This window comes from Myiozetetes cayanensis, unplaced genomic scaffold (assembly GCF_022539395.1).
Source record: "Myiozetetes cayanensis isolate MyiCay16 unplaced genomic scaffold, myiCay2020 scf5-8, whole genome shotgun sequence".
Classification (NCBI taxonomy): Eukaryota; Metazoa; Chordata; class Aves; order Passeriformes; family Tyrannidae; genus Myiozetetes; species Myiozetetes cayanensis.
In genome coordinates, this window is record NW_026087742.1 from 20,145,795 (window position 1) to 20,171,468 (window position 25,674).

The 25,674-nt window shown below is 39.4% G+C and overlaps 1 protein-coding gene across 1 annotated transcript in view; it reads right to left on the minus strand.

Moving 5' to 3' along the window:
• The window catches only part of DCBLD2 (discoidin, CUB and LCCL domain containing 2), a 42,232-nt gene extending 17,175 nt beyond the window's left edge, over positions 1-25,057 (minus strand). Inside the window, exons 1-5 of the mRNA XM_050333128.1 lie at positions 24,902-25,057; positions 7,652-7,879; positions 4,535-4,672; positions 3,277-3,328; positions 2,209-2,281 (exon numbers count right to left, since the gene is read on the minus strand). Coding sequence (XP_050189085.1) covers positions 2,209-2,281; positions 3,277-3,328; positions 4,535-4,672; positions 7,652-7,879; positions 24,902-25,025 — 615 coding nt within the window. The 5' untranslated portion in view covers positions 25,026-25,057. The remainder of the gene's footprint in view (positions 1-2,208; positions 2,282-3,276; positions 3,329-4,534; positions 4,673-7,651; positions 7,880-24,901) is intronic.
• Between the last annotated feature and the right edge of the window lie 617 nt (positions 25,058-25,674).

A 25,674-nucleotide genomic window follows, 5' to 3' on the forward strand; every position in this document is an offset into this window, starting at 1 on the left:
CAGTGAATTATGTTAGACAACAGAAATTGAAGACGTAAATATACAGAAAATTTTTTAATAGAAAGCACATTGAAAGTTTGTTTGTTTATTTTCTCACAATTAAGGAGTGATGCACTGCAGATTTTGTAGCTTTTTGCCAAGGCGTTGGTATTTTTCAGTTTAATTCATGGTTAAACACAGTTTAACCATCCAGGACTCTGATCCACATAAAACCACAGTAATACATGAACACAACTCATCCTAAAGAAGTCAATTACCTACATTATATGGGTCAGTGGAGATCGGTTACACAAAGCGTTTTTGCAGGGCATCATGTTCTTGCCTTTTCTCCCTGGATGACTGGATCTACTAAGAAATGTCACAGTGGCACCTCCCTGGCTTGCAGGCTGGCTCTGCCAAGTGAGCAGGACTCATTGGACCAAGTCCTTCAGGCACTGCACAGAGTGAGCAGAGAAACATGCCTCTGCCTCCTGGATCAAAACTAGTCGAGCTGGGAAGCAAATCCTTCCAGGCCAAAGGGGCGTGACCAAGAAATACTCCAGCGCTCAGGAGAAGAGAGACAGTCCAGTTTCAAAAGGCTTAGCAGCAATGGCTTTGCACCCATCCACATGTGCCCCAAGACTTCTGGAGGATTACTGGTTACACACAGTGCAACAGGCACAGGCAGAGCTATTCTCAGGTGTCCCTGCAATGTGCAGCACAGGGGTATGAGAGACACGCTGCAATTCTGCAGCCTCTCACATCCAACAGGGCTGGGATCAACACAGTCCCATTTCCATTGAAAGTATGAACATGGGGTTCTGCAGCAGATGCAGCTCTCTCCTCTGTGCCCACCAGAAGACGTCAGCAATGAGAGATCCAAGCTCTCAAGGACTGTCCACAATAGAGTGACACAGAAAAGAATCAAGATTTAGAGTACTTTTTAAAGCAGTTGCTGTACATTGAAAGAGATGCACGAGAAACCTCTACCTGAGGTTGACACTTGGCCCAAAGTGCTGGACAATTTGAGTTCTTTGCACACAGCTTGACTTCTGGGAAATTCTCTGCCTTTATATTTGGTGCAATAAAGTAAGAAAGTGACAAAAGAAAGTCACAAGGCATTTATTTCCTAAAGGTTCCTTTTTTCTCCATAGAAAACGATTTTTCCAGATTTTGGCAAAAAACCTCCCAACAAGCAGGACTCCTACAGATGCTACAAATATATTAGGCAGAGAATCAACTTCATCTTGTTACCAGCTACAAAAATTACCTCACAGCCATTTAGTGAGGACTCACTGGACCAGAACATGTAACACCACATTACTTTATGGTGACATTTTTACATGTGGGTGATTGTTTAAGCATGGAGCCTAGGATTTACACATATTTGAGAAAAGAAAATCAGACAGGCACACTTTAGGGTCATATTTAATACTAAAATATTTGAATGCTGACATTTTTAAATTGTCTTTCCTCTGTGCTAGATCTAATGGCTTATTAAAGGGTTATTTAAAAAAAAACAAAGAGATTTCATGTAATTTTTACTAGATTGCTAGCAAAATTATAATCACCTAAAAATAAACAAAAGAAACACCCTCCAGAGTCCAATGGCAAGTTTGTTAATTCAGCTGCAAAATCTTACATTAGAAAAACACTATACAGGGTTTTGTAGTGTTTTAAGTTAACAATACATTATTAAAGATTTTAATTTCCATTTTACAGAACTACTAATCTTAAGAGTATTAACTTCATTTTGCAAATTATTTTATAGTTGCTGAGTATAAACAGTATTTCATCTCTCCAGTTGTAATAAAAAATTAAGATAACCACTGAGACCCTGTTGAGAGAGGCATTACAATGTCAAAAACCAGGAGGACATCATTCACTGATTCTTTCATCATAAATCTGCATTTCCCAGACTGAGAAAGCCAACAAAACCAACACAGGAAATAGAAAACAATATTTTGATCGATCCCCCTTTCTCTGCAGCCCTTACAAAATCATTTTGAGACTCTACTCCACTATTTCACTTCTTGGAGGTGGTAGCACCATCTGAAGCACCAGTCATTTAGCAGCAGTACCAAAACCTGAATCCCATGTTATTTACTTTTAGGAGGTAAAAATTCCAGCATCCAGGAAGCAGAACTAACATGAACAGCTATAGCTGACTTGTATTGTACATTATGTGTTTTACCCAAATTCAGTTGAGGTCATGCTATTTTTACTTACATCTCGGTATCCATGGGGAATAGTGCCTGAAATATCAGCAAAAGGAATCACACATCCAGCTGGACAATACTTACTGGAAGAGAACAAAATATCAAGTCAAGATATACATACACCTACCACTCTTTTAATGTTATAAAATAGTAACTATGTTTTTTATCTACAGTACACTGTTATTCATATATCACCATGTAAGGATATATCCTAATTGAATGAAAAGCAAGAGGCAAGATACTTGCACCTCTGGAGCCAGCCCATGTTCATGTTCCAGGGCCCTTTTATATGGCAAACATGAAAATTATTACATCTGCAAGATTTAAAAGTGAATTGAAGTAAACCTGTTAACATTTTCACCACAGTTTAACAACATTGAAGCAATATTGCAGGTTCCGTGAAAACAGTGAGATTCGGAGACTTTGGCACAAGTCTGAGTAAGGTCAGAACCTAAACTTATAGCCCTATTTTGGAACTTGGGAAAATGGAAGAGAAATGTAAAGGTTGCATTTCAAAATGCTTCATGATGCCACGGCTTATGTTCTCCAAAAAGTAAGCTTAGGTACTTCGCTATAGTCTGCAGCTTTAAACACTGTCCTTTGGATGCAAAGGGAAAAGGAGAAAATAGGGAAATAATAAATGTTTCCTCCATCAGAAGCTACAGCATTCTATGTCTCCACAGAACCTCATTAATGCACACCAAACTGTGAAACGGGTTTGTAATTTTCAACACATTTCATCATTTAGTGCTCCTTAGGTAACTGTAATATGAATTTCAGTATTTAAGGTGTACACCTGCTGTAATATTCTTTCTATGGGAATTAGAGATTAGCTCCTATGTGCTAGTGCAAATTAACGAGGTTCTACTGTATACTGCATGTAAATAACATAAACAGGAGAGAGGGAGGAAGCAGGAGTGCAAATGTTAAAATTATTCAACTCTAACCCTAATTGCTTCTCAAGTTCTCTGGATGGCCAATTTCCAAGCTGCAGTCAGATACGAGTAACAGTGAAGCAGAAACACTACAATTACTTTATTAAAGAGATTGGGTGGAAACAGGTAAAAATCAGTCTTACTTGAATTCTGGTTCGGAAAAGTGACTTGCATTGTCTAAACAGGTAATTAAGTCTGGAAAGAGAAAATGTCAGGTCAAGAGGATAATAAAGACAGTAAGTTTGAGTATGCTTTTTAAAGTGCATGAAAATATACATTTGAACCCTGAGGCTTCACCAAAAGTCTCAGAATGAAGAAACCATGTTCCTACTAAATTTCTTGCAACAGATCTTGTATTACAGTAGAACCTTGCTAATTTGTCTAAGTAACTGGAAAATCTACTGAGAATGTGACATGAGACATATTACAAAAATTCATCTTCTGTACAGCTTTAGTTTTGTTTATAGCCATACTTTAGGGAACCCAAGATAATTCAGAGACACAAACATATGCTCTTTTCATAAAATTAAATCAATAATCTACCTAAAGAGCCCTGTGTTTTCAGCATTTAACATTTCTGCGGTGCTGAATTCAAGCACTACAAGGAACGAATATTAGAGTGCCATGTTATTGGCATCCTTGACTGATATTTCAAATTTCATGTTTGTGCCTACTGTGTATCAGCACACACAGTCCAAAATACAGAGAGAAAAGCAACAATAACCCCATAAAATTAAAACTGAAAGTCTTCATCTGCTCTTTTTAGAATCATTTCCAGAGAGGGTTTTTTCAAGCCTTTTGCCTTCTGAAGCAGTTGCTTGTAATCCTTCATTTCCTCGTGGACCACATAGGTCACTCACCATCACAATGAGTGGAAGGAGATGCAAAACAAATACATCAACCTCTTTCAGAGGGTTAGAGTAACCAAAAACATGGTAAAAAACAGTAAGTGGCAAAAAGACTAAAAAGTAGTCAGCAGATTATGTAATTAAAGAGCTGAGGGAGTTATAGGATACTGCTACTGAAATAAAATTTTCCATGAGGTTAGTCTGTATAAAATACAAACCATTTGATAGGAAAACTTGATAATTATCTGCCACCTTGACTACTAGCTGAAAAAATGCATTTTATCCTTCATCTGAAGGAGTTCTTTCATTTGTAACAGAAAACTGTCATTCTTCCTCTGCTATTCAAGGCAAGCTATGATACCATCTCTTTAAAACTACAGCAAATTTTAAGTAACTGGCAGTCCAATTTCCTATACAGAAGTATCAGCAAGAGTGTATTAAATTTTTAGAAGTTAATATGTGGGAATGTGGGAATAAATAAATTAGTTCTGTGTTTTTACTAGACAGCCCTAATTTTTCCAGCAAAGAAAAACTGCCAAATAATTATAAATACCTGATTTGTCAGTGGTTGAATAAGCTGCAAGAAATCCACGTCCAGAAGCGTGAATTCCGCTCATAAACTGTACTGTGACCTCGTTACTTTTTGAAGTAATTAAACCATCCATCTGAAAGTCAAAGCCACAGTATTTTCCTATGGAGAGAAGAGGGAAAACAAAGATTGACCCAAACCAACATAGGTAATAAGCATCTTATTTCATCTGCAGAACCTAATTTCACTTGCAGCTTAAGCTCACATTATTTCTGATGCATATTCAAAATTAAATACATGTGCATGACACTAAATAACGCTGTCAGTGTCCATTTAATGGCAGACTATGAGTACCACATTTATTTTGTCACTGTCAACGGGTGAGAGTCTCTTAACACTTGCAGATAAAGGCGACCTTATCCCATTCACCTCTAACCATACCTAACTTTCCCAGTCAGTACTTCAAAGAACATGTTAAGAAAAAGTTAGGGCAATGAGAAGCATCTTCAGAAGCAAATGAGAAGCAAATGAGAAAATAGCCTCCCTCTTCCCTCAGTTGCTGGGGCACTTCTTCCTTGTCAACTTTTCCATAGTTTCTGTCAACTACTTCTCTCAGTTTTGGGTAACAGCAGGCATGACCCACTACACTTCAGCAGTAACATACAAGCATATGTGAGCACCGTTAATGTAAACTGCTAATTGCTTCACTTTCTGTATTGCTGCACCTAAAAAACATAATACGGGTTCTGTATCTGGATACTTCTCTTTCCATACAAAGCGAACAAAAATAACACAATTTAAATAAAGGTGCTGGAATACACAGATGTTGACAATATTTGCCCCATGAAGTTTTAGAATTGCTACCAAATAACATTACTGGATGAATGGCTGCTAAACAGACTCAAGTCAATATGGAATTCTCCAGTCCTACTAACTAGAAAATTTAATAAAGATACTGATCAGTTCATTAACCTGTTAAAAAAAATCGTCTGTTCTATAGGCTCCCTTGATCATTTGATACTGTAAAATCCATCTATAATCCTATTTAAGATTCTGCAGTGGATAATTGAAGTGGATGATCACCAGTAGTAGATGACACCGCATATGTTTCAGCTTATCATTCCATTTGCTTTCCTCATAATAAGTTTTGTTTTCAGCCACAGTCATGTTACATGACTGACCAGCATGAGACTCCTCTCAGTGTAGGTCAGACTGTCCCCAAAGCACCATTTATTCCCTTCTTCAGGCAAATACACAGTACAAGACATCTAAATCTAGCTTGGATAAACTATCCAGTGCTGCTTGCACCATGGACATACAGCCTTTGACAAACTGTAGACTGATGCACCTTATGATTCAAAGCAAGACATAGTTTTGAGATACAAATCATTTTTCCAACTCTTCCCTGGCCTCTTGCCAGATTTTCAGCAATCTTTTTAAAAAGCAGGCACTAGAAATGGACAAAACATGACTGCAGTGACGCCTCTGTCAACTGTATGTGCAGAAGATGGAGTATTACAATTTTGTCTGTACTTATGCATTGAAGGACCCCAGTGTTTTTGTACAGCACCATCACAGCAGGAGAGGGAACTCCTGTGTCTTAAGTACATTTGACTGCAGATGCACAGTGATCGGACTGTAATGAAATTTAATAAAAAACACCTCTAAATTTCACACTAGAGACAAACTTAACAGCAAGTATTTGAACCTTCATTTGATTTCTTGATAAATATTCAAGAGGTTTGGAATAAGCACTAGCACTTTAAAAGCTTCATTAGAAACCCTCTCTGTTTCTCAACGAAGTAATCCACTAACAATTTATTTTTTAATCTAATCAGACAATTTTTAAGTCATTTCAGGTTAAAATAGGTATGACTGAATTTCAGACTTCATGTAATACAAGTATTTTAATGCTAGAGCATGTCAGAAGTCTTGAATGGAAAAACTTAGGATAAATCCAGATTTCCTCTAAGGAACTCAGGTCACTGTTTAATCTCTCCAGCATGTGTTGCTTCAAACATGAACATTCAACAACCTGCATCATCTGTACCTGCCACTGTTAATATCACTGTTTGTTCTGTGATTTAATTTATTAAGAGCAGAACAACACACACATTTGTTCAACATACTGTGCTACTACCCCAGCTGGGAACAGTTGAAAGTCAAGAGAAACAAATGAAGTAGAAAATTTACTTGAACCCATTAAGTCACTTGTAAAAGTGAGTAATAGACTTATCAGAACTTGACGTTCCTTGCCATTTAAGGTATTCAGTGTTTCCTATTTTAGACTAAGCCTGGCTCAACAGCTCCAAGCACATACTTATTTTCACACACACTTACCTAGGTAACAGCTGCAAAAGAGGGTTAACAAAGCTAACACTCCACTAGTCTCTTTATAAAAAAACTCTATTTAGTGGGATCGGCATTAGAGTTGCAAAAAAACAATCTTGGTGTGGTAAATCTCTCCTTCCAAATAAAAATTTTAGGAAAGAAAATAAAATTAATCTGCATAATAACAACTGCGTAACATAACAGAGAAGGAAAAATAACAATTCGAGTTTTACGCAAAGTAACCACAAGGGTCTTAACACCCTACATATACTTTGGCACAGATGATAACATTACATTGCTATGAGAAAAAAAAAAACCACTGACTTCTAGTCATGAAATTCAATTTGTTCTCCTGAAGAGAGCAAAAATTAAACTGTGAATATTGTCAGAACATGAAGGGCATTTCAACTACACTTTTGAAGCCTGACATCCTTTAATACTACAAAGACAAACAGTTCAAATCAGAGTGAATCCATATAAAAGGAAAGGCACTTCATATTAGACAGATATAGATATAGATATACACTCCTTTTTTTTTTTTAATGAAGATCCTTATAGTTTTACAATTTCCTCTTTACTGCTTACAAGGACTTTGCAAGCTACTGGGAAATGTCTGAGAAAAAACCCCACATAACAGAGGGGTTTCCTTTGATAATCTTAAGAATCAAAGATTATTATAGGATCTACGTTGCATTTAGCATCTAGTTTTTGTCAAAAAGTAACAAAAGTACCAAAAGTATATACAAGTTTTAGACAAGACCATAGTTCTCAAATACCAAATTATAAAATACCAATTATAAAAGCTCCTACCTATCTCTGTCCTGTTGGGGCCAATTCCATTGTGAACTCTTAAGTAACTGGAATGACAAGAATCTGAGTCATCAATATCAAAATCACCGAATTTGAGCTGAACTCGCTGCCCAGGCTTTACCCGAATTTCCCATTCACACACTGTGCTATTGGGAGATGTCCGTGGGTAGTTTATGGAAGCAAGAGTTCCACTTTCAGGGCCCAGAACAGTGTGTCCACATCCATCACCTACAAAAGAACAAGAAGAAATCAGCTCACATGTTCATCTTCAAGGCTTCACTAAAACTAGGGTTTTAGTCAAACCACACTAATCACATTACAAGAAAACTCCAAGGTAAATTGCATGCAGATGAAACAGTAATTGAGGCATCTAATGTTGCCTTATGTTTAGTTTCTCATCACAGATGACCAGAGAGCTGCTACAACTTCCTCAGTGAGATGAAAATTCATCTCTAATGGCTTTAAAAACTGCACAGGCAGTACAGAAAGTGTCCCTGTTATTTCACATTCCCTCAACACCTCAGTACAGAGGGAAACAGGTTCTGAAAAGGAGAGAGAAACCTGCCAATAAAACAAGAGCACACAGGTTTTACTGTAGTTACTCTCTTCACATGATGAAAAAGAAGCAGATAGCCTATGAGCAGCAAACAGTACTGAACACAAGTGAGCACAGCTCTGAGCGCTACCAAACCACTACTACGTTGTTTTCTGCTGCACCACAATTTTAATGCTGCAATTCATTCACACTTAGAGACCTCGCTCAATTTTTCTGGATTTGTACAATATATTACATTATAACTCCAACCTGGAGCCCTCTACCTAACATATGAGTATTAACTTCAAATAGCAACAACAACACTAATGAAGACTTGTTTAACAAGCGGAAAAACAGCACCAGTTGTGTATTCTCAGTATCAAATTATGAAGAGTAAACTAATAAATCTCATTACTCAACAAATAGGCATGATTTTCCCTTAGTGTGTGGAACAAAAAGTGTAAGAATTTATGTGTTGGTCTGGAAATAAAAGTGTTCTTAAAGTGCCACTCACAATGATTAACGTGATTTGTATTGACACAAGTTGGTTTTGACAGCTAAAAGTGCCAGTCCGAAGAGTTTCATATTATACAATATGTGCAGTTCCTCTACAAAGCATGAAAAGATAAGCCAAGCTTTAGGGACAAAGACTGTAGACATATTTAAGAATTTTAACTAAATTTCAAAATTCTTAGATACTATTTCATGCAAGACAGAAAAGTCAGTCCAATGCACTGAAGAGATGTCGGAAACAAACTGTGATTAACTTAACTAGGTCTGATTAATCTGTTTGCAAACTAGTTCCCACCCCAATATTTGTCTTTAAACCAAGACACAAACACACCTAATTTCTAGTAACAAAAACTATTCTCTTTATAATCTGAGCACATTGAAAGATAGCTGCACGTTCTAAAAGTTGAAGTGCTGCTGACATATAAAGATTCATAAACAGATGCATATGCAAACAGTCTTGAATCAAAATGACGCATCTTTGGAAAAGTTAACTGGAATTTCTGCTCCAGTAAAATCAAAATTTCTATTTGTAAAGCTGTTGTTCAGCCATGTTTTTATTAATGCAATCTGCTTTAAAACAGTTTGTTCTATCCCGTGACAAATATTTCCATTTGGGTGACAGATGACAAATTACTTTTCTAAATTACCGTTGTTGAATACATGAGACGCAACTGTCCAATGTTACCAAGAGGTAACTTAAACTGCATGCTCTTTGAATCGTTATAACTCTGGTTTCTTTCCAAAAGCATGTTATAAATCTAAGAAAAATGAAAGCTTTATAATTCAAAACCTCTATGGCCTTGGTTTATTAGTTAGTAAACATTTAAATGTCAGACTCCTCATTAGTCACAATATGCTTAACAGTCAAGAAAAATGGATTCCTTTGCTAATAAACTGGCTTTTTGCAAGCAAGTACTCAGAGGCATTATCAAATGCATGGAACTTATTATATTAACAAAAATAAAACCAGCAAATATGTTCATGGTGATATTTGTGGCTAGTATTTCAAAACTCTTTACACTGCAGACACATAAAAATAATTTCCAACATGAGTAGCAGTCAGTTTTAGTTTATTTCCTATATAAAAACAATGAGCCAGTTAATCAGTGCTGGGCTTTTCCAATCCTGTGATGGGGTAAGCAACTGCTTATTCATTCACAGATTGAAAATATTATGCAGATACACTAATACAGTGGCCTTTTGAACATGAAATCATAGTAACTTTCACCTGTATGGGCAGATAAAACTGCTCTGAGTGCATTTTAAAGAAAGTAAGAATGCTTGTATGAACTAGAATGCTTGGCAGTTAATTATTTCACCTCTCAATGGGCCTTTTATTGCAATACAGTAACAACACAAATGCTTTTTCTTACATCCAGGAATACCACTAATGCATATGATTCTGTATCTTTGATTCTTCCCTGCATTTTTGCATCCTAAGCCTATGCTGCTGAAAGTCAAAGGAGTGCTTGAGTCTCTTCTTTGACCCAAACTGTATTTAAATCATAAATTTATCTAGTTAAAAACTAGATAAGACTATATCTAACATTCATTTAAACCATTCTTTCCAGTAGCTTGTTGTTCAGCTGTCTAAAGCATGAAACAATACCTGCACTGCATTTGCATAGTGAACAGGGCACACCTTTCTGATGAGAAAAGCAAAAGAACTCCAAAAACATCCTTTCACATTTAGGTGATAAAATGCAAATAAAATACTGCAAATTTTAAAAAGACATTGTGACTTTTCTTTTAACGACACATCACTTAAAAATGTCAAAATTTCCCTGGTAGTTTTGAACACTGTCTTGTTTCCAATGGCTAGAGAGAAAAGCTTTTTAGTCTGTCTCACACAATTTAATAGAAATGCCAATCACAAATCTCCCTTTTGTTGTAGGCTTTCTTGAAAACATGAAAGGAAAAATACTCCTCTATCCATATTAAAAAACCTGCTGTCAAATCATACTAGAAAGGAATGGAAAGGAAAAACAGTTGTGCTGATCTGCATCTAGAGCATCATCTCACTATAAATCCAATTTTTAGAAGTAGTACATTCTGAAAGGACATATTGTGTCACATTTTGTTGCATGTTTCACTTAGGTTAGTGGTAACAGAAATGCCAGACACTTCATGCCTGAAGAACTTGAAGATTACCATGGCATATACAGTCTGCCAAGGGCAGCCGCATCACTCAGGAGCTATCCGTAAATTCCTAAAAAAATCAGACTTCCAGTGAAACTTGCAGGACAATGAAACCACATTTTGTTTTATTGCTACTAGAGAAGGGTGGTTCTTGAGCCTCTCCATGTAAAGTGGTACTTCATCATTTCTGCCGAAGTTGTATAAATACCACCGATGAACTCCAGAGACACAAACACACATCTGTATCAGGGGAGCAATCTGCAATACTCAGCAATTTCTCCAAGGAAAAGAGAAAATACAATTCTGTGCACTACAGCCACACATATAGGAGCACTGGCTACCTCATTCATTTGGAAGTCAATAATTAAGTGCCACAGAATCTTTTGCTTCTGGTTATCTGTGTGCGTGAGAGCGAAGTATCTGAGAACATGCAGAGGAGACAGACTTCAATTCCTAAATCAATTACTCCTGAATGGGCTGACAACCTCTGCTGTCAGTACACAGATGAACGAGCACCCTGCTTTCTTTCAGCTTTCTCTGTCACACAACAGACCTACTGCACCTGCACATAGATAAAGCCCCGCTAGAAGCACCAGATCACTTGCACACACACACATCACACCTGACACGAGTTAGAAGGTCTGAAGATGTGCACCAAATTCCATGTGTCCATGTGACCATGTCCACCCTAAACACGGGGGAGCTCGGCTCTTCACCCAAACATGTGTTAGAAACACAGACTGTCCATCTAAGGAGCCGGCAGAGGAAAGCAGACTGCTGCCATCAGGAGAACCATCCATCTCCTCTGCAGACGCCTTTGAATGCGGTCTGGATGAATTATCCTGACAGATTACACATGACCCCGGGGCTGTGGCACACTGATGCCTGCTGCAATCGTGTAGATGATTTAAAACAATTTCTTATACCCAAGTTCTTTACATCAACAAAACACAGGACTTGAACCAACACAAACATACCAAAATGCACTGGGTTTTGGTACATGAAGAAAATGAAATGTGCAGGAGTGGGTGCTAAGTACCCTATTAACACCCCACCCATATACATATATAATATAATATATAATTATTATAAATTAATTATTCTTTATAGTTGTGGAAGTCAATTAATCAGAACTTTTTACCTCCAAGACTGGTTGCTGTTAGTGACTGCTAATCCTGTTCTCACTACCAAAACACATTAACAATTAATTTTTTTAGACCAGGGAATACTTTCCCATTCTTTACTTGGAGAAGAGTGAATGATAAAATAAAGACATTAGACAGCTTATTATTATAATCTATAAGGGATAACTGATGCATATCAAAACACTCATCTCAATTTTAACACGAGTCTTTTGAACAGACTCAATTTAACCAGCAAGTTTCCTGAGAAGATTTTACATATATAAGCTATGATTTTCTGTATGTCTGTGACTACATATAGGATGTAATTAAAACTTTCTTAACTAAGCAAAGGTAGAACCAAATCTATTAGAGTTAAATAAGCAAAAAGGATATTATAAAGCATTCACTTTAACTCCAAATGCACAACTCTTTCTGCTTCAATACAATTTCTGATTCAATTCAATATAATTTCTCCTCTTCTGTTTAGCTCCTGTGCTTTGCATTTCCCTGCTTTTTATCAGTGTGCCACTAAAAGATGCTGCCTCTACTTTTTGCTTTTCTCGGTGTGGGCAAGGAAGTTTATGCAATGAACAAAACAGTTCCATGAATAAGAAACACTGAGGAATTAAGACCACAGAGACATCAAATTCTAAACTGCTTTTTCATGTATTTTCAAGTGTCCTTATTTGTGTCCTCCAAATTCACTGCTGTTTCCACCAAAATCCACAGAATGATGTTCTTCAGGAAGGAATCTGTTCCTCTGTCAGAATTAATTTTCTTAACAAGCCAACACAAGCACACAGTTTACTTTCATCTTTAAGCCATTTATTTGCCTCAGTAACACACTGGTTTGGGCATTTCATCCCGTTACAGATGTTTCGCAACATAAAATACCCCACACTTTCACAAGAGAGGCCATAGCTCAATAAACACTTGAAGGCACTTCAAATTAGAACAGCCACAGACAAAAGCAAGCCTTGTCTGCATCTCGCTTTTGGCCACGTGTTCTCACACCCTTCCTGGTATTGGAGGTCAACACTTCTGCAGCCACATGGATAACCAGACCAGGGACTTGGCATAAAAACAGCTGTTGGTTTTAACCTAGAGCAGTCCCCTTATTTATTTTCGTGTGCACATGCAGCAGCAACTTCCTTGACAGAGGGACAGGACAGTGTGAGAGTAAGGAAACACCAGCAACTGCTCCTTTCAGCACCACTGCCAACCTGCGTTTGCATTTTATACAATCCTGAATCCCAACCAGAAAGGCAGAAACTATCCCTCCCCTAGGGAGAGCAGTCACTCAAGAGTGGTGCACTGGCTTGAGGAACTGAGCTGGCTGCAGACAGTGCCCAACCCATTCCCACCACACAGTGTTAGATCTCACCAACTCGCCCCTCCAAGGCAGCTCACTGTGCCACTGCCAGTGGCAGGAGGGCAGGTGGGATTACAGCTGTCTCAGCCTGGACTGATTTACCTGCTGGGGGGCACCCTTAGGTGGGTAATCAAATTATGGGTTGAGGTTTAGCAAAGACAGCAATGGGACAAAAGGCAAAGCACAATAAGCATCTTGCCTTTGAAAATGTTGGTAGCTCAGTGGAGAGGCAGCATGGGGTGAGAGGAGACAGGCTGCTTCTTGTTCTTATAGCAAAAGTACAAAATTTAAGATGTCATTACAACAAAACTTTACTGTTTTCATTTAGAACACTGGCCACGTGCTGGGCTAGTGATAATTAGCACTTTATTAATTTCATCTGCACACACGGCTTTACAATCACCATCTCCAGGAAATGCAGTTTAAGCTCCCAGCCACTGAATTTTACACAAAAGAGGAACACTTAGCCCTCCTAAACTTAGCATCCAGAAATATGGTAACATTTGAAAAGAAAATATCTTCAATTATTAAGTTGTCAGAGCAGGTAAGACATGTGCTTCCTCTGCTATTGTATACTAATCAAACTGACTGCTTCAAATGTACAGAAAAAAAGACCAGTTTTGTAAGACAGCGTTGCAGAGCTTTTATTTGCTGATGTCAGGGACACCATGCAAGTCCCCAGGGACTGCTATGACTTGCTTAAACAGCATGCTGGTAAGAGTAGCTTACAAGGACAGGCTAGCCATGGTGAAAAGTGATTTCCATGAGGACTGTGTAAAAGGACTCTATGCTCAATGACACATAATGCAGAAGCCCTTCTGATCTGCTGCCCATGCTGAATCATAGCGACAGCTCATGTTGTATGTTGTCGTTTGCCTGGCACATGCAGCTTTCCCACTTTCCAAGACATAGCATCTATTTTGCAATCTGCACCAACACTTCCATAAACACTGTAGTGCTTCAGTGCTTCAAGTGCTGCACAGCAGAAAACCAGATGATGAAGGAAATGAAAAATAACGCACAGATGGTCACAAAATACCATGACAATAAGCAATAGTCGTGGTCAGAATGGGCTTCACCTCTCTCGTACGTTCTTCCAACTCCTCACCACACCACGACCACATGAAATTTCATGAGCCTTACATATGTCAATGAAGAGGCAAAAAGTTCTCCAATCATACCAGTAATTCACATGCTAAATTAACGTTATAGCCATCATTTTCTCCCTTCCATTTCTACCTCATAAAGGAGATTGCACAGCCTACACTGCAGATCTGTGGTGGCACACACTGATCCAAACACCAGATGCTGCAGCCCCACCTTGCCTTTCATGAGCACCTATCAACTTTCCACCTTGTCTGGGACTCATTATACCCTTGTTTTATGCCCAGGTCATCATCCCACCTGCCTTTTGCTGAGTAAGGGCATGGATATGGCTGAATGGCTGAACAGTCACTGGAGCAAGTGAGACAGCAGCAGCCAGAGGTAAAAATAATTTTTGGCTACCATGGAATCAACAAGCTGGCAGGAAAGAAGCTGAAGGCTTGAGTACCTAAACAAAACAAAAGAAAAACAACAGAAAACCACTAGTAGGGCATGCTAGTGCTTTCAAAAAGAAAACCTCAAAAGCAGTGGTAATTATTTGCACCCTGTAGCTGCACCAAGAACAGTGACTTTAAATATCAGTTTCTAACCCTTTTTACAGTTTGTCATCCAACTGATACAACAGGAACACTCCACATCTCCACACCAGTATTTCCTTCTCCCAGGATAGGTGACATAGAGCATCATCCTGATTTCTAACACTCATTTTCTAATCTACTTTCAAAATTACAAAGGGAACTGTTTGGAGTTTTCCTGTTTTGAACAACTTGGCTACATTCTAGCATCATAAAATTTCACACACAATCTGTTCTAAGAAGCAATTCATTCCTAGTTTTGCCCTGTAAAACAAAGACATTTGCCCTGAAAGATATTTTCACATTTTTGAGCCTCTAGGAATACTATCAACAAAATAAACATAATGTACTACTGAATAATATATTAATTAGGAACATGACAGTAAATTTTAAACTTTAAGTGCCAAAATTGTCACAAAAAGTGTAGCAAGAAAATGTAGGAAGTCAGCAGTCTGTAAAGCTTCAGTAAAAACTATCTGTGAACTTTAAACCTGCCCACCAGCTTTGCTGTACCTTCTTGGTAGCAAGAAGAAAATGATGCCTTGTCTAATAGAACTGGAGAACTTGAAAACAGCTCTTGAAAAACTAAGAGATAATGGAATGCAACTGCTTTATTTGATGTTTTCAAATATACTTGAGAAAAAGATAAAAACTGGTCACCACCGGGGCTTTGCATGTAAGTATTTAATAGCATTACATTTAATGCATTGCTTTTTCCACCCTTCTAATAATGAGATGTATTTTGATACCTGCATACAATTCCACGAAAATAGAATTTAACAGATAATGTAGTTCAGGGCTTCTTGTTCTACCACAAAATTCACAGATTTGTAAAGGAAAAATTAAGCACCAATAGCTTCTTTCCAGTACACTGAACTATGCTTTTCCCCATATCTTAACCATTGTGGAGCTAAGTTAAAATGAACAGATAAGGCTTTAACTGGCTACAGTCCTGCTAAAGATACTGAAGCTACCGCTTATGAAAACCTTTGGGAACTTGCTGGCAAACATACATGTACAACATATTCCACATACATGTTAGATCTGCAGTAAACTATCCTTTCCCAGCCAAAAGCTCCAAACTCTCAGAAGTAGCAAAGCAAAATTGCACCATTGTAATTCACCTTCCATTTCCATTGCTTTCCTAGTTCATCTTTCCACTCAAGATATTGATGTTCTTTCACATGCCTCATTTCTGTGGGGTTTCTCTACACACACACCAAAAAAAATTTACATCCAAGTAGCTATACTTGTAGCCAAGTCTAATTAATGTACCACTTTATACATCCTATTTTTACACTTTTAGCTTTATATTAGGGTGAAACAAAAGCGAACTGTGGCACAAATGCTAAAGCAGTTTAATGTTAACCATCAACATCCAAAGCTACAGCTGGGCACTAAAACAGCTACTACTTCCATTCCAAGAGACTTTAATTAAGAGACTTGAACACATTTCCATTTCCCAGTTAAGCAACGTGTGATGTCTTAGGACTGTCCTATCTAAGTCTAGGAAAACCACAAATGGACCACTGAATAGGAACAGAAAATGGTATTTACGGATGAAAAGTCATTAACCTTTCGCAAATCTGGAAATATTTATTTACAAACTTCGTTTAAATGCCAGGCCAAGATAAACAGTAATATGACTGAGAGCATCACTCTGGGAAGCTTTCACACCATCATCTTTTTTAGAACCCATGACAAAAGTCACCTGCTCACAACCATTTTCAGAAGCATACCAAGCTTTTTAAGTTCCCTTTTCCACCATTAACAATATTCCTCAAGGATGTCTCAAATTATTACCTCTGACAGCACATCAGGTAAAGAACCAAGAAAATCAATATATTTTTTATAGAAATAGTTCTATCAAAAGAACCATTGTGAGGGAAAAAGTTTTAAAAGAGAATCCATGGGGCCTCACACACAATACATTGAATTTCAGCAATACTGACAATCAAATGATTAGTAGCTGGCAAGGGCTGTCATTCTGATGGATACTATTCCAATCCTGGATGACAAAACCTCTTCCTTGAGCTGAAAGCAAATTTGGAAAGAACTTCAAAAATCTGGGAGGAGAGTTCAGAGGTGGAATTAACAAGGCAAGTTATAAAGTGAAGAGGGAAGTGTTTAATAAAGCACATAGATGATCTGAGTATTGATTCTATTTTCATTTTTCAGTATGTAAATGATGCATGATCTCTGGAACGTGGTTAATTAAGGCAGTGTCCTGTGATTTTGCTGGAGTTGAATTGAGTTTTCACATCATAAAGAATGTAGGAATGTTAAAATATCATATGCTTACTTAACGCTTTCATTGAACAATGAAAAATATTAACAAAATCAAAGATATCCACAGAGAACAGGAGGAAAAAAAGTCTTAAAAAGGTGTTTGATTTTTCTTTACTACTACAATTAACAAAACTGCTGCAATACAGTCTTACCAATGAAAGAGAAACTCTGGTGTAAAGAAAGCACTGGAGAAATATTTATTTAAAAAAACCAAAAACCAAGACAAAACCCACCCCACACACACAAAAAAAAATGGGGGGGAAAAAACCCAACCAAAATAACCTCTCAAACCTACCCAATAAAAAGACCTCCAGAATCTATCTCTTAAAAAGAAAAAAGTGCCAAATTTGAATTTCTCTGATCCTAATTTATAAGTTATTTTACAAAAAGATGGATTCACAGTACTGAAGACCAGAAGGTACCTAAGTATGATTTCTTGTGTACCACAACTGCCTACAGTTGGCTAGTCACTATTCTAACCAAAGGGAATTAAGGGCATCGCATTAAATTTCTTTCTGGGAAGTTTTCAGACTTGAACAGTGGTACCTTGAGAGAGAGAATTTTTAACTATTTCTAAAGCTGGCATGCTTTAAATACCCCTGTGGGAAAACAAATAAACAAAATGCAAAAACAACCCGCCACCACTACACCACCTGTTTTTCAGAAATTCTTAAAAAGACACCTACTAGTACTTCCAAGGATGACTCCACTAAGTTCATAAACTTGACTCAGCTTACACAACAACACTCACTAATGCTGTAGCTGTGTACACTACCGTAACATCCTGTGATGCCATTCAGAAACAAGACACATGGAATTCCTATTACTAGGACAGAAGTTTGTATTTTTAGTCAGATACTAAGAACAGACATTGTTAAGATCATCAGTCAAGTAACTGTAAGAAAATAATGACTACCTGAGTCACAATGCAAAACACTTATTCCACAGAGACCAATGAACAGGCAAAAACGTCCTTTTCATGTTAACACACATTGAAAGCAGGCTTCTGACATGTACATACTCAGTCCCCATTTACACAGATTCTGCTTCCAGGAATCCTTTTCTTCAAAAGAATTTACCTTTTTAAAACAATTGCCAAGAGCTGCTAAGAATCCTTGCACTTCTAAAGGTTCACACACTTATATTTTATGTTGCTACTGCAAACGTATATCAATTGTTTTATAGCTAAGGAGGTGAATCCAAATCACAGCCTCGCTGGAAACCTGCAGCAAAATATTTAGAAGTATGCGTTGCCATTTATTGCAAAGATAAACACAGATGAGTTTGATTTTCAGGATGCAACTCATCTCACAAAGTCAAAGAGTTAACTAAATCACTGAGCTTCAGTACCCATCAGCTGTTTGCTGGTCTAAACCTTACAGACTAGCTCTCAGTATTTGCAGAGAAAAAAAGAATCCAACCCACACAAAAGTAACAACTACAAGCAAAGATTTTGTAAGAAATGCCAACAGGAAGTATCCAAAGGCCATAAGCAGTACCAAGGTCCAACTAACCGAAATAACGGAGACAGCTAAACAGATATGAGCTATTTGCTCTGATTTAAGTTTTGAAGACTTTAGCAACATAACGAAATGTTATCCTTTTACAGCTCTTCACCAAGGGAAACTAGGTGGTCATGCAGGGAAACAGCAGAAATAACATATCCAAAAAGAAACAGTACAGGTTACCCAACCAAGGGCTGGGGTTTGTTTCCTTTTTCAAGCACTAGACAAAGAATTCATCAAACAGAAGCCATTTTCAAACTCAGTGTGTTCTGTGGTCCAAATGTCAAATCACTATTACATTTTCAAGTATAATTTTTAACTCAAATAACATGAAAAGTGTTCCATTATCAAGCAACAAGCTCAAATACAATATGAATAGCACTGCTCAAACTGTTTGCCTCCAACAATGGAAGGCAAAGGATGGAGCTTAATAAAATCTGGTATTTCACAGTCTTACCGCATTAATGAAAATGGATTCACAGACAACAACCCACCACTGGTATAGAAAAAGCCAGCACTGACAATTTTGTAGATCTTATTTTAATGTAAGTTACTATGTGGTCTTTTACATTAACATTACTACTGCTCTCCCTCCCCACCTCTCCTAATCTTAGTTTATTAAGAAATCCACACTCCGTGCTTTGACAATGGTTTGGACTATACCACTATTTTAAATAAAAGGACCACAGATGTTCCATGACATTTGATTTAAAGAAATTAATCTAAAAGCAACTCAATCAGAAAATGCAGGAGGAGAAGAAAATCCTTTGACTACAAAACAAATTCCAGGCAAAAAAAAGTGCTTTCCCCAAAGCACAGAGTGCAGCTACAAAAGTGGGGGGGACCCGGAACAGTTTATTTAAAAGCCTCTTAAAATATGGACAAAATAACAATCTAGAAACATTTTACAATATGCTGAGCAGCAATTCCAACAAGGATTGCATTTGAACTGATGACTATCTGAGCTATGAAAGCTGATGCATTCAAGGCAGCGCTTAACTAGCTGATGACTGAAACCACACAGCACAGCAGTGATCACATTAAAAACCTAATGCATCATTTCCCAGAGTACAAAGCAGGTGGCAGAATTGCAGAAAACAGAGACAGATTATTTTTCTCTTCTATGAATAACATAAGAAAACACTCCTGCAAATTTTGAAAGCTGAACATCTCCACTCAGTAGCAGGAAAATAATTTTCCTAAAGACCGCAACAACACGCTAGAAGGTCACTGGCTTGAGATGCACACAGTAACAGCATATAAGCTTCTAAAAGAACAGTTACATTACTTTCAACAGTAGCTCAGATGCTTTATTTTTACAGTCATGTATACACACACACGCACACACACATATATATACAGAGATACATATAAAACCAATATGCATTGTACTGCTTAAATCCAAAATGCAGTACATTCTGGGATCAAGTCCGAGAACTCTAAGAGTATTTACACAGAACAGTGATTCCTGCTTGCTCTACAGGAGCAGACTAGGCTAGCACAACCTCAACAGACTCCTGAAGATGAGATGGGCTGAACAAAACCAGTCCTGTGAGGCAACCTCCCAGAAAGGATGGCTCTGCAGAACACATGCACCTTCTGCCCACCAGACCCACTTAACCACTTCAAATAAGGCTCATTAAACAGAGGAGGAAAAGTAACTTTTCAGAGATTCTTGTTTTCAACAGCAAAGACTGTTCATCCTTTTTAGGTCTACACTTCCAATATACAGCTCACTTCCCCCCAGGACCAGCATTCCTCCACACAATTCCCTGGAGCACTGCTCCTCCTCCTCCTCCTCCTCACTAAAACTATCTTAAAGGCAAACGCTGGGAAGTGAAAAAGAGCATCATAAAACCTGAATAAGCCTGGCAGAACTTTAAGCCCTGGTCTTGAAAAATTCTTCCATACCTCCCAACACAAGGATGAAAGGGATTTGCTCAGCACTCCTGCCTACGTGGCACCAAACCCTAAATCCTCAAGTCTCTACTCCCACAACTGCATCTTCAAAACATTCTGCATTCTTAAGTAAAATTGTCCCATCAGCAAAGCCAAGTAGCTCATTAGAGCACTGCCCTCCTCATTATAAAGCACTTACTCTGATGTTAATTTGAGGGATAATAAATCTCTCATTCAAAGATCTGGGGGTCTTTTTAATCAAAATAATTCCTTGTGGGTTTGGCTGTGACTCCCTCCCAGATGAGCCCAGCCAAGGAAAACAGATACAAGGAGCAATGAGACACCACCCAACCTAATTTAGCAAGAATAGAGAATGGCACTTGTATGAAGAGTAACCCATGACAATTGCTCATATGGCAGACAGTTTTGTGGTAGTGCTTTATTTCCACATGCCAGGAGCTCTCTGCAGCAGAAAAAATAAACCTGCAATGGCCCACCCTGGCAGCTGGAACCCTCGTCAGTCCCCGGTTCTAGACAAAAATCATCTCTTCCAGGACATCAAGGGGAAGCTACAGTCTCTTCCTCCCTCTTGCCCAGGTGATGGATATGAAGCTAGAACCATCTTGTCTTTGCTGCCTTCTCCCCAAATTAAGGCTGATGGATCAGCACAGACCTAATCTTGGACTGGCCCCAGTCAAAGCCACCGCTGTCTGCTGCCCTGCCAGATGGGCAAGTAAAAGTGAGACCAGGAGCACTGTGGAGAGAAGGGGAGTGCACACAGAGGAATTGAAAAGGAACAGCGAACACACAAAGGATCCACAAATACTGAATGAAGCTCCATCACAAAACAGGACGACATGGAAAACCATTTCATTAGGTTCAACGGGCAAAGAGCCATGAGCTCTTTCACCTGGATTTTCAGATCATGGTAACTCAGCAGTATACATTCAAAACCTCTTTTTCTCTTCTATACTGAAGCAAACTTTACACTGCAGTGTCAATCACTTTCTTGCACTTACTTCAACGAGGTTTGAGGTTACAACAACATCCTGATGAGCTGCTGTTTAGAACAAAATATGGGTATCACATTCAAAAACAAGCATCCAGCATTAATTTCTTTAAATAAAAGGCTGCAAACAAATCTGCTTGAAGTCACTTGGGAATCAACTTCAGAATCAAAGGTTACTTTTAACTTTAGGATTTTTTTCCCAATTTTATATGTCCATTAGTATCCACTAGGAATCCCAATAGATGTGTGATACTACATGTGTGATAACAAAGTTCTTGCTCAACAGACCTTAGGAGATTCATACCTTCAGAATAACTGAGACATTACTCAATTTTACTTTGATGAAAGCTACAGAACTATTTCTCATGTAGTTGTGTTTTTCTAAATTAAAAAAATAAGAGGTTAAACTTAGCTAATGAACAGGCCATACCAAATTTATGTCAATAGCTAAACATCTGCTAAGAGCACTGTTTCTCAAAAGGCAAGCCACAAAGAGCAGGAAGCTAACGGGGTGCTGGCTTGCTTTCATTCACACCTGCTTAATTACATGAAAAACAAATAAAACACCTTAAGTATTTTTCAAATACCAATTTCCTTGAAAGCAGGAGCTAGAGTCACTACAGAATTGTTTCAAAAATCCCAAGAGCTGACTTGCACAGCCATCGGTGGACAGTCCCCAGTGCATGAAACTATGAAATGAAGCACGAGGTTCTTCTGAAGGTGTCTAATACAAAATGTTCATAATTTTCCAAGACAGCGAGACACTCAAGTTCAAACCCTTTACCAAGGAATGCTGAATTACATACACTGAATGATTTAAAATATGACAGATTGAAAAAAATCGCAATCAAATCCTTCAAGACAATACACTGGGCTACTAAGTGAAAAATATATTCACCACAACAATACCTGCCCTTTTTAATTTCTCAGTCTGCTGTTCTCTGGAAGGAGAGGAGGAGAACATTTGACCCAATACTAAAAACAAGCTTCACATTGACCAAAACCATATTATTATTTTTAAATCAGTTCATATCAGGGAGGTGCTCTACAGAAAAGCACGTTAGAAATGAAAACACTCAATCTTCAGAAAAATATTTAAGTACCATGTAGTTATGTGAGGCTTAGAGCTTCTCAACAGCAGAAAAGAAAATGAATAATTGCTTATTAACAGAAGATCAGTCTCCCTAACGTAATGAATGAGGCTAGGTTCCTACACAGTATCACTCACTGTATTTTAGAAAAGAGCTTAAAAGTAGCTTTAACTGTGGAATTTCCTAAGTCTCGGTTACTTTCATTGTCAATCAACATATTCTCTTAGAAGCCTCTGCATGTATTTAATACACTAATTGAGTAACAGCTTTGTGCAGACCCTTCACGAGCAAGACAGCAGTTTCATTTCTGTATGGGAGTCTTATCCAAATCACAACTATGCCAGCATTTAATGATACAGGATATGGACTTCCCAACCTTCTCTGGAATAAGATAAATGAAAATATTCTGGCAAGGAAACGGTCCCTCCCAAGCAGAACTTTTCTTAAAAGCTTCAGCAGTTTTTCATACTGAAGTATTGTAATTGACAACACCAGAGACCCCAGCCTTGAAAAAGCTCTGATTTTTGTTATCAAATCAAATGAAGCTTGTCAATAAAGAGGTTCCCCTCCTGCTCAAAAGCAAGACTTCAAGCAGTAACTAGAGGGACACCGTAAACTGAAATTCTTCAGTGGTTTCTCAAAGTACAGCAAGATAAAAGCCTGCTCTCCATGCAATGCCTCTTCTTGCCGCATGGTCCCACCCCCTCTAAGACACCTCTGACCACTCACTGAGCCATTTGCACTCAATCATCTGGAGGAAAATTATGACCCTTCCCTACCCCCACAGTTATTTCAGTTTTCTCCTAGAATAACAAAGTCAGTCTGCTCACCAAAAGGTCAGACAAGTGTCATGTCAGCACAAGCATTTGGAGCATGATGTTCCTACAGCATAAACTAACACCTTGCTGTTGCCTGACTCTATCAGCAGCGACCTTCAAAAGGCCGAATGTTAAAATTGCACAATTTCCTCTCAAAAGCAAATGGGTCTTCTCCTCCTCTAAAACAAAACAAAATCAGGTCTGCCAAATGCTTATTAGCATTAGCTTCATAGGTGTATAGAAACATACTAAAAATTAAATGCTGGAAGTACAAGGAAAAGGTAAGTCCACACGACTAGCTTGCTCTATGGACAAATCTCTGAATTTTCTCAATTAAAAAAAGGTTTTATTTATAAAATTAATTATCGAAATAATTAATTTGTTACATATTTCATTAAAATGTAAAAACAGAAGAGAGCATATATTTCTTGCTCCCTTTGTGCATTTAAATACAGCATTTGTGGCACTGAATCACATTTCCATCTCTGAGATGTACAGAAAGTTATGCAAACAGATACCAGTTTCTAAAACGATGCAAGACCAGTGCAAAGAAGCAAGAGGAATTGAAACCCATAAAATTTATCTTCTCAATCCCTGTACTCACAGAGGCGAAAGTCCCATGCTGCTGTCAAAACACTCACCCCCACCACTTTCTCCCAAGCCTATGATCAAAGTGACAGTTCCTGTGGCATCCTCTGATCTTCTGCCATGAAGTGACCAAACTGTGCCCCGTAATTTTCAAAGTGCTAAAGCCTGATCATTCATTCCACCCGAAGTGGTGAAATCTCGCCAATTTCTCTAAACAACAACAACAACAACAACAAAAAGTACGCGCTTCTACACACTCTTGGGCGCGTATAAGCGCATTTTCGCAGCAAGCAGAATCTCCCCTTTATCCGCCTCCTGGCTCACACCAACACTTCACACGGAGTCCGAAGGAGGACAAACCCCGCCGCCTCGGGCAGCTGCCCCGACACGGGACGGTGTCCCCCGAACTGCCTCCACAGCCCCGGCTCCCTCCCGAACCCCCGCACGGCCGAAGCCCTCCCGCCGCCACCTCCCCCTGGAGAGCAGAAAAAGGTTTTGGTCATTTTTTTCCTTTCCAAAAACGCGGCTCCGCTCTCGCCCTTTGTTGCCCCGGGAGGGGGCAGGTTCGGGGAGTGGGGCCGCACGCCGGGGGGGTGGGGAGACCGGCGGCGGGGGCTCCCCCTCGCAGCAGCAGAGCCCCCGAGGGTTGCTATGGCGATCCCCGGGCAGCCTGCCCGCTCTGCACCCACCTTTCTGCGCCCCGGTGCCCCGCAGCAGCAGCAGCAGCAGCAGCAGGAGAAGGAGGAGGCTGAAGCGGAGCAGCGAGGCCGCCCGGCGGGTCCCCGCGGGGAGCGGCCGCCCCCTGCTCACCATGCCCCGCGGCGTGGGCAGCGCGGCCGGCGCTCCGAGGGCATCGCGGGCTGCGGGGCGGCCGCGCCGGGCCGCGTCTCTGCCCTGCCCAGCCCAGCCCTGCGCGCCCGCCAGCCCGCGGCCGCCCAACAGCTTCCGGGGGCGCGGCGGGGCCGCCCCGCTTCCTGCCGCCCCCCCGCCGGCCCGCACGGCCGACCCCGGGCGCCGCGGGAGCCCCCGGGACCGGCGGCGCCTCCGCCCGCGGCCCCGCCGAGCGAGAGGCCCCCGAGCCGCGCCCTCCCCGGCGGCCCGCACGGGGTTCTCGGCCCCAAACTCCCTGGGAGTCAGCCCCTAAATTCCCGCCTCGTTCCACCTCCGTCCTCCTTTACGAGTTGGCTGACAGTGCTCCGCTTTTTCTCCCAAAGCAGAGATTAAGTGAGGCAAAATCGCTGGGAAAAAAAAAACCAAACAAAACTCCTTGGAAACACGAGTATTGCTGTTGTTAAGAGAAGAGGATAATCTGGTGTCACAGATCTCAACACGCAAATGTGAATTCAGCTCGGCTGCGAGGTCCCAAGCGATTGCAGTTTCAGTCCTGCTTTTGAACACATACCATGTGTAATCAGCCTTGCTTTAGGAGGCTGAATACAACCATGGGGAATAAACACTTAAA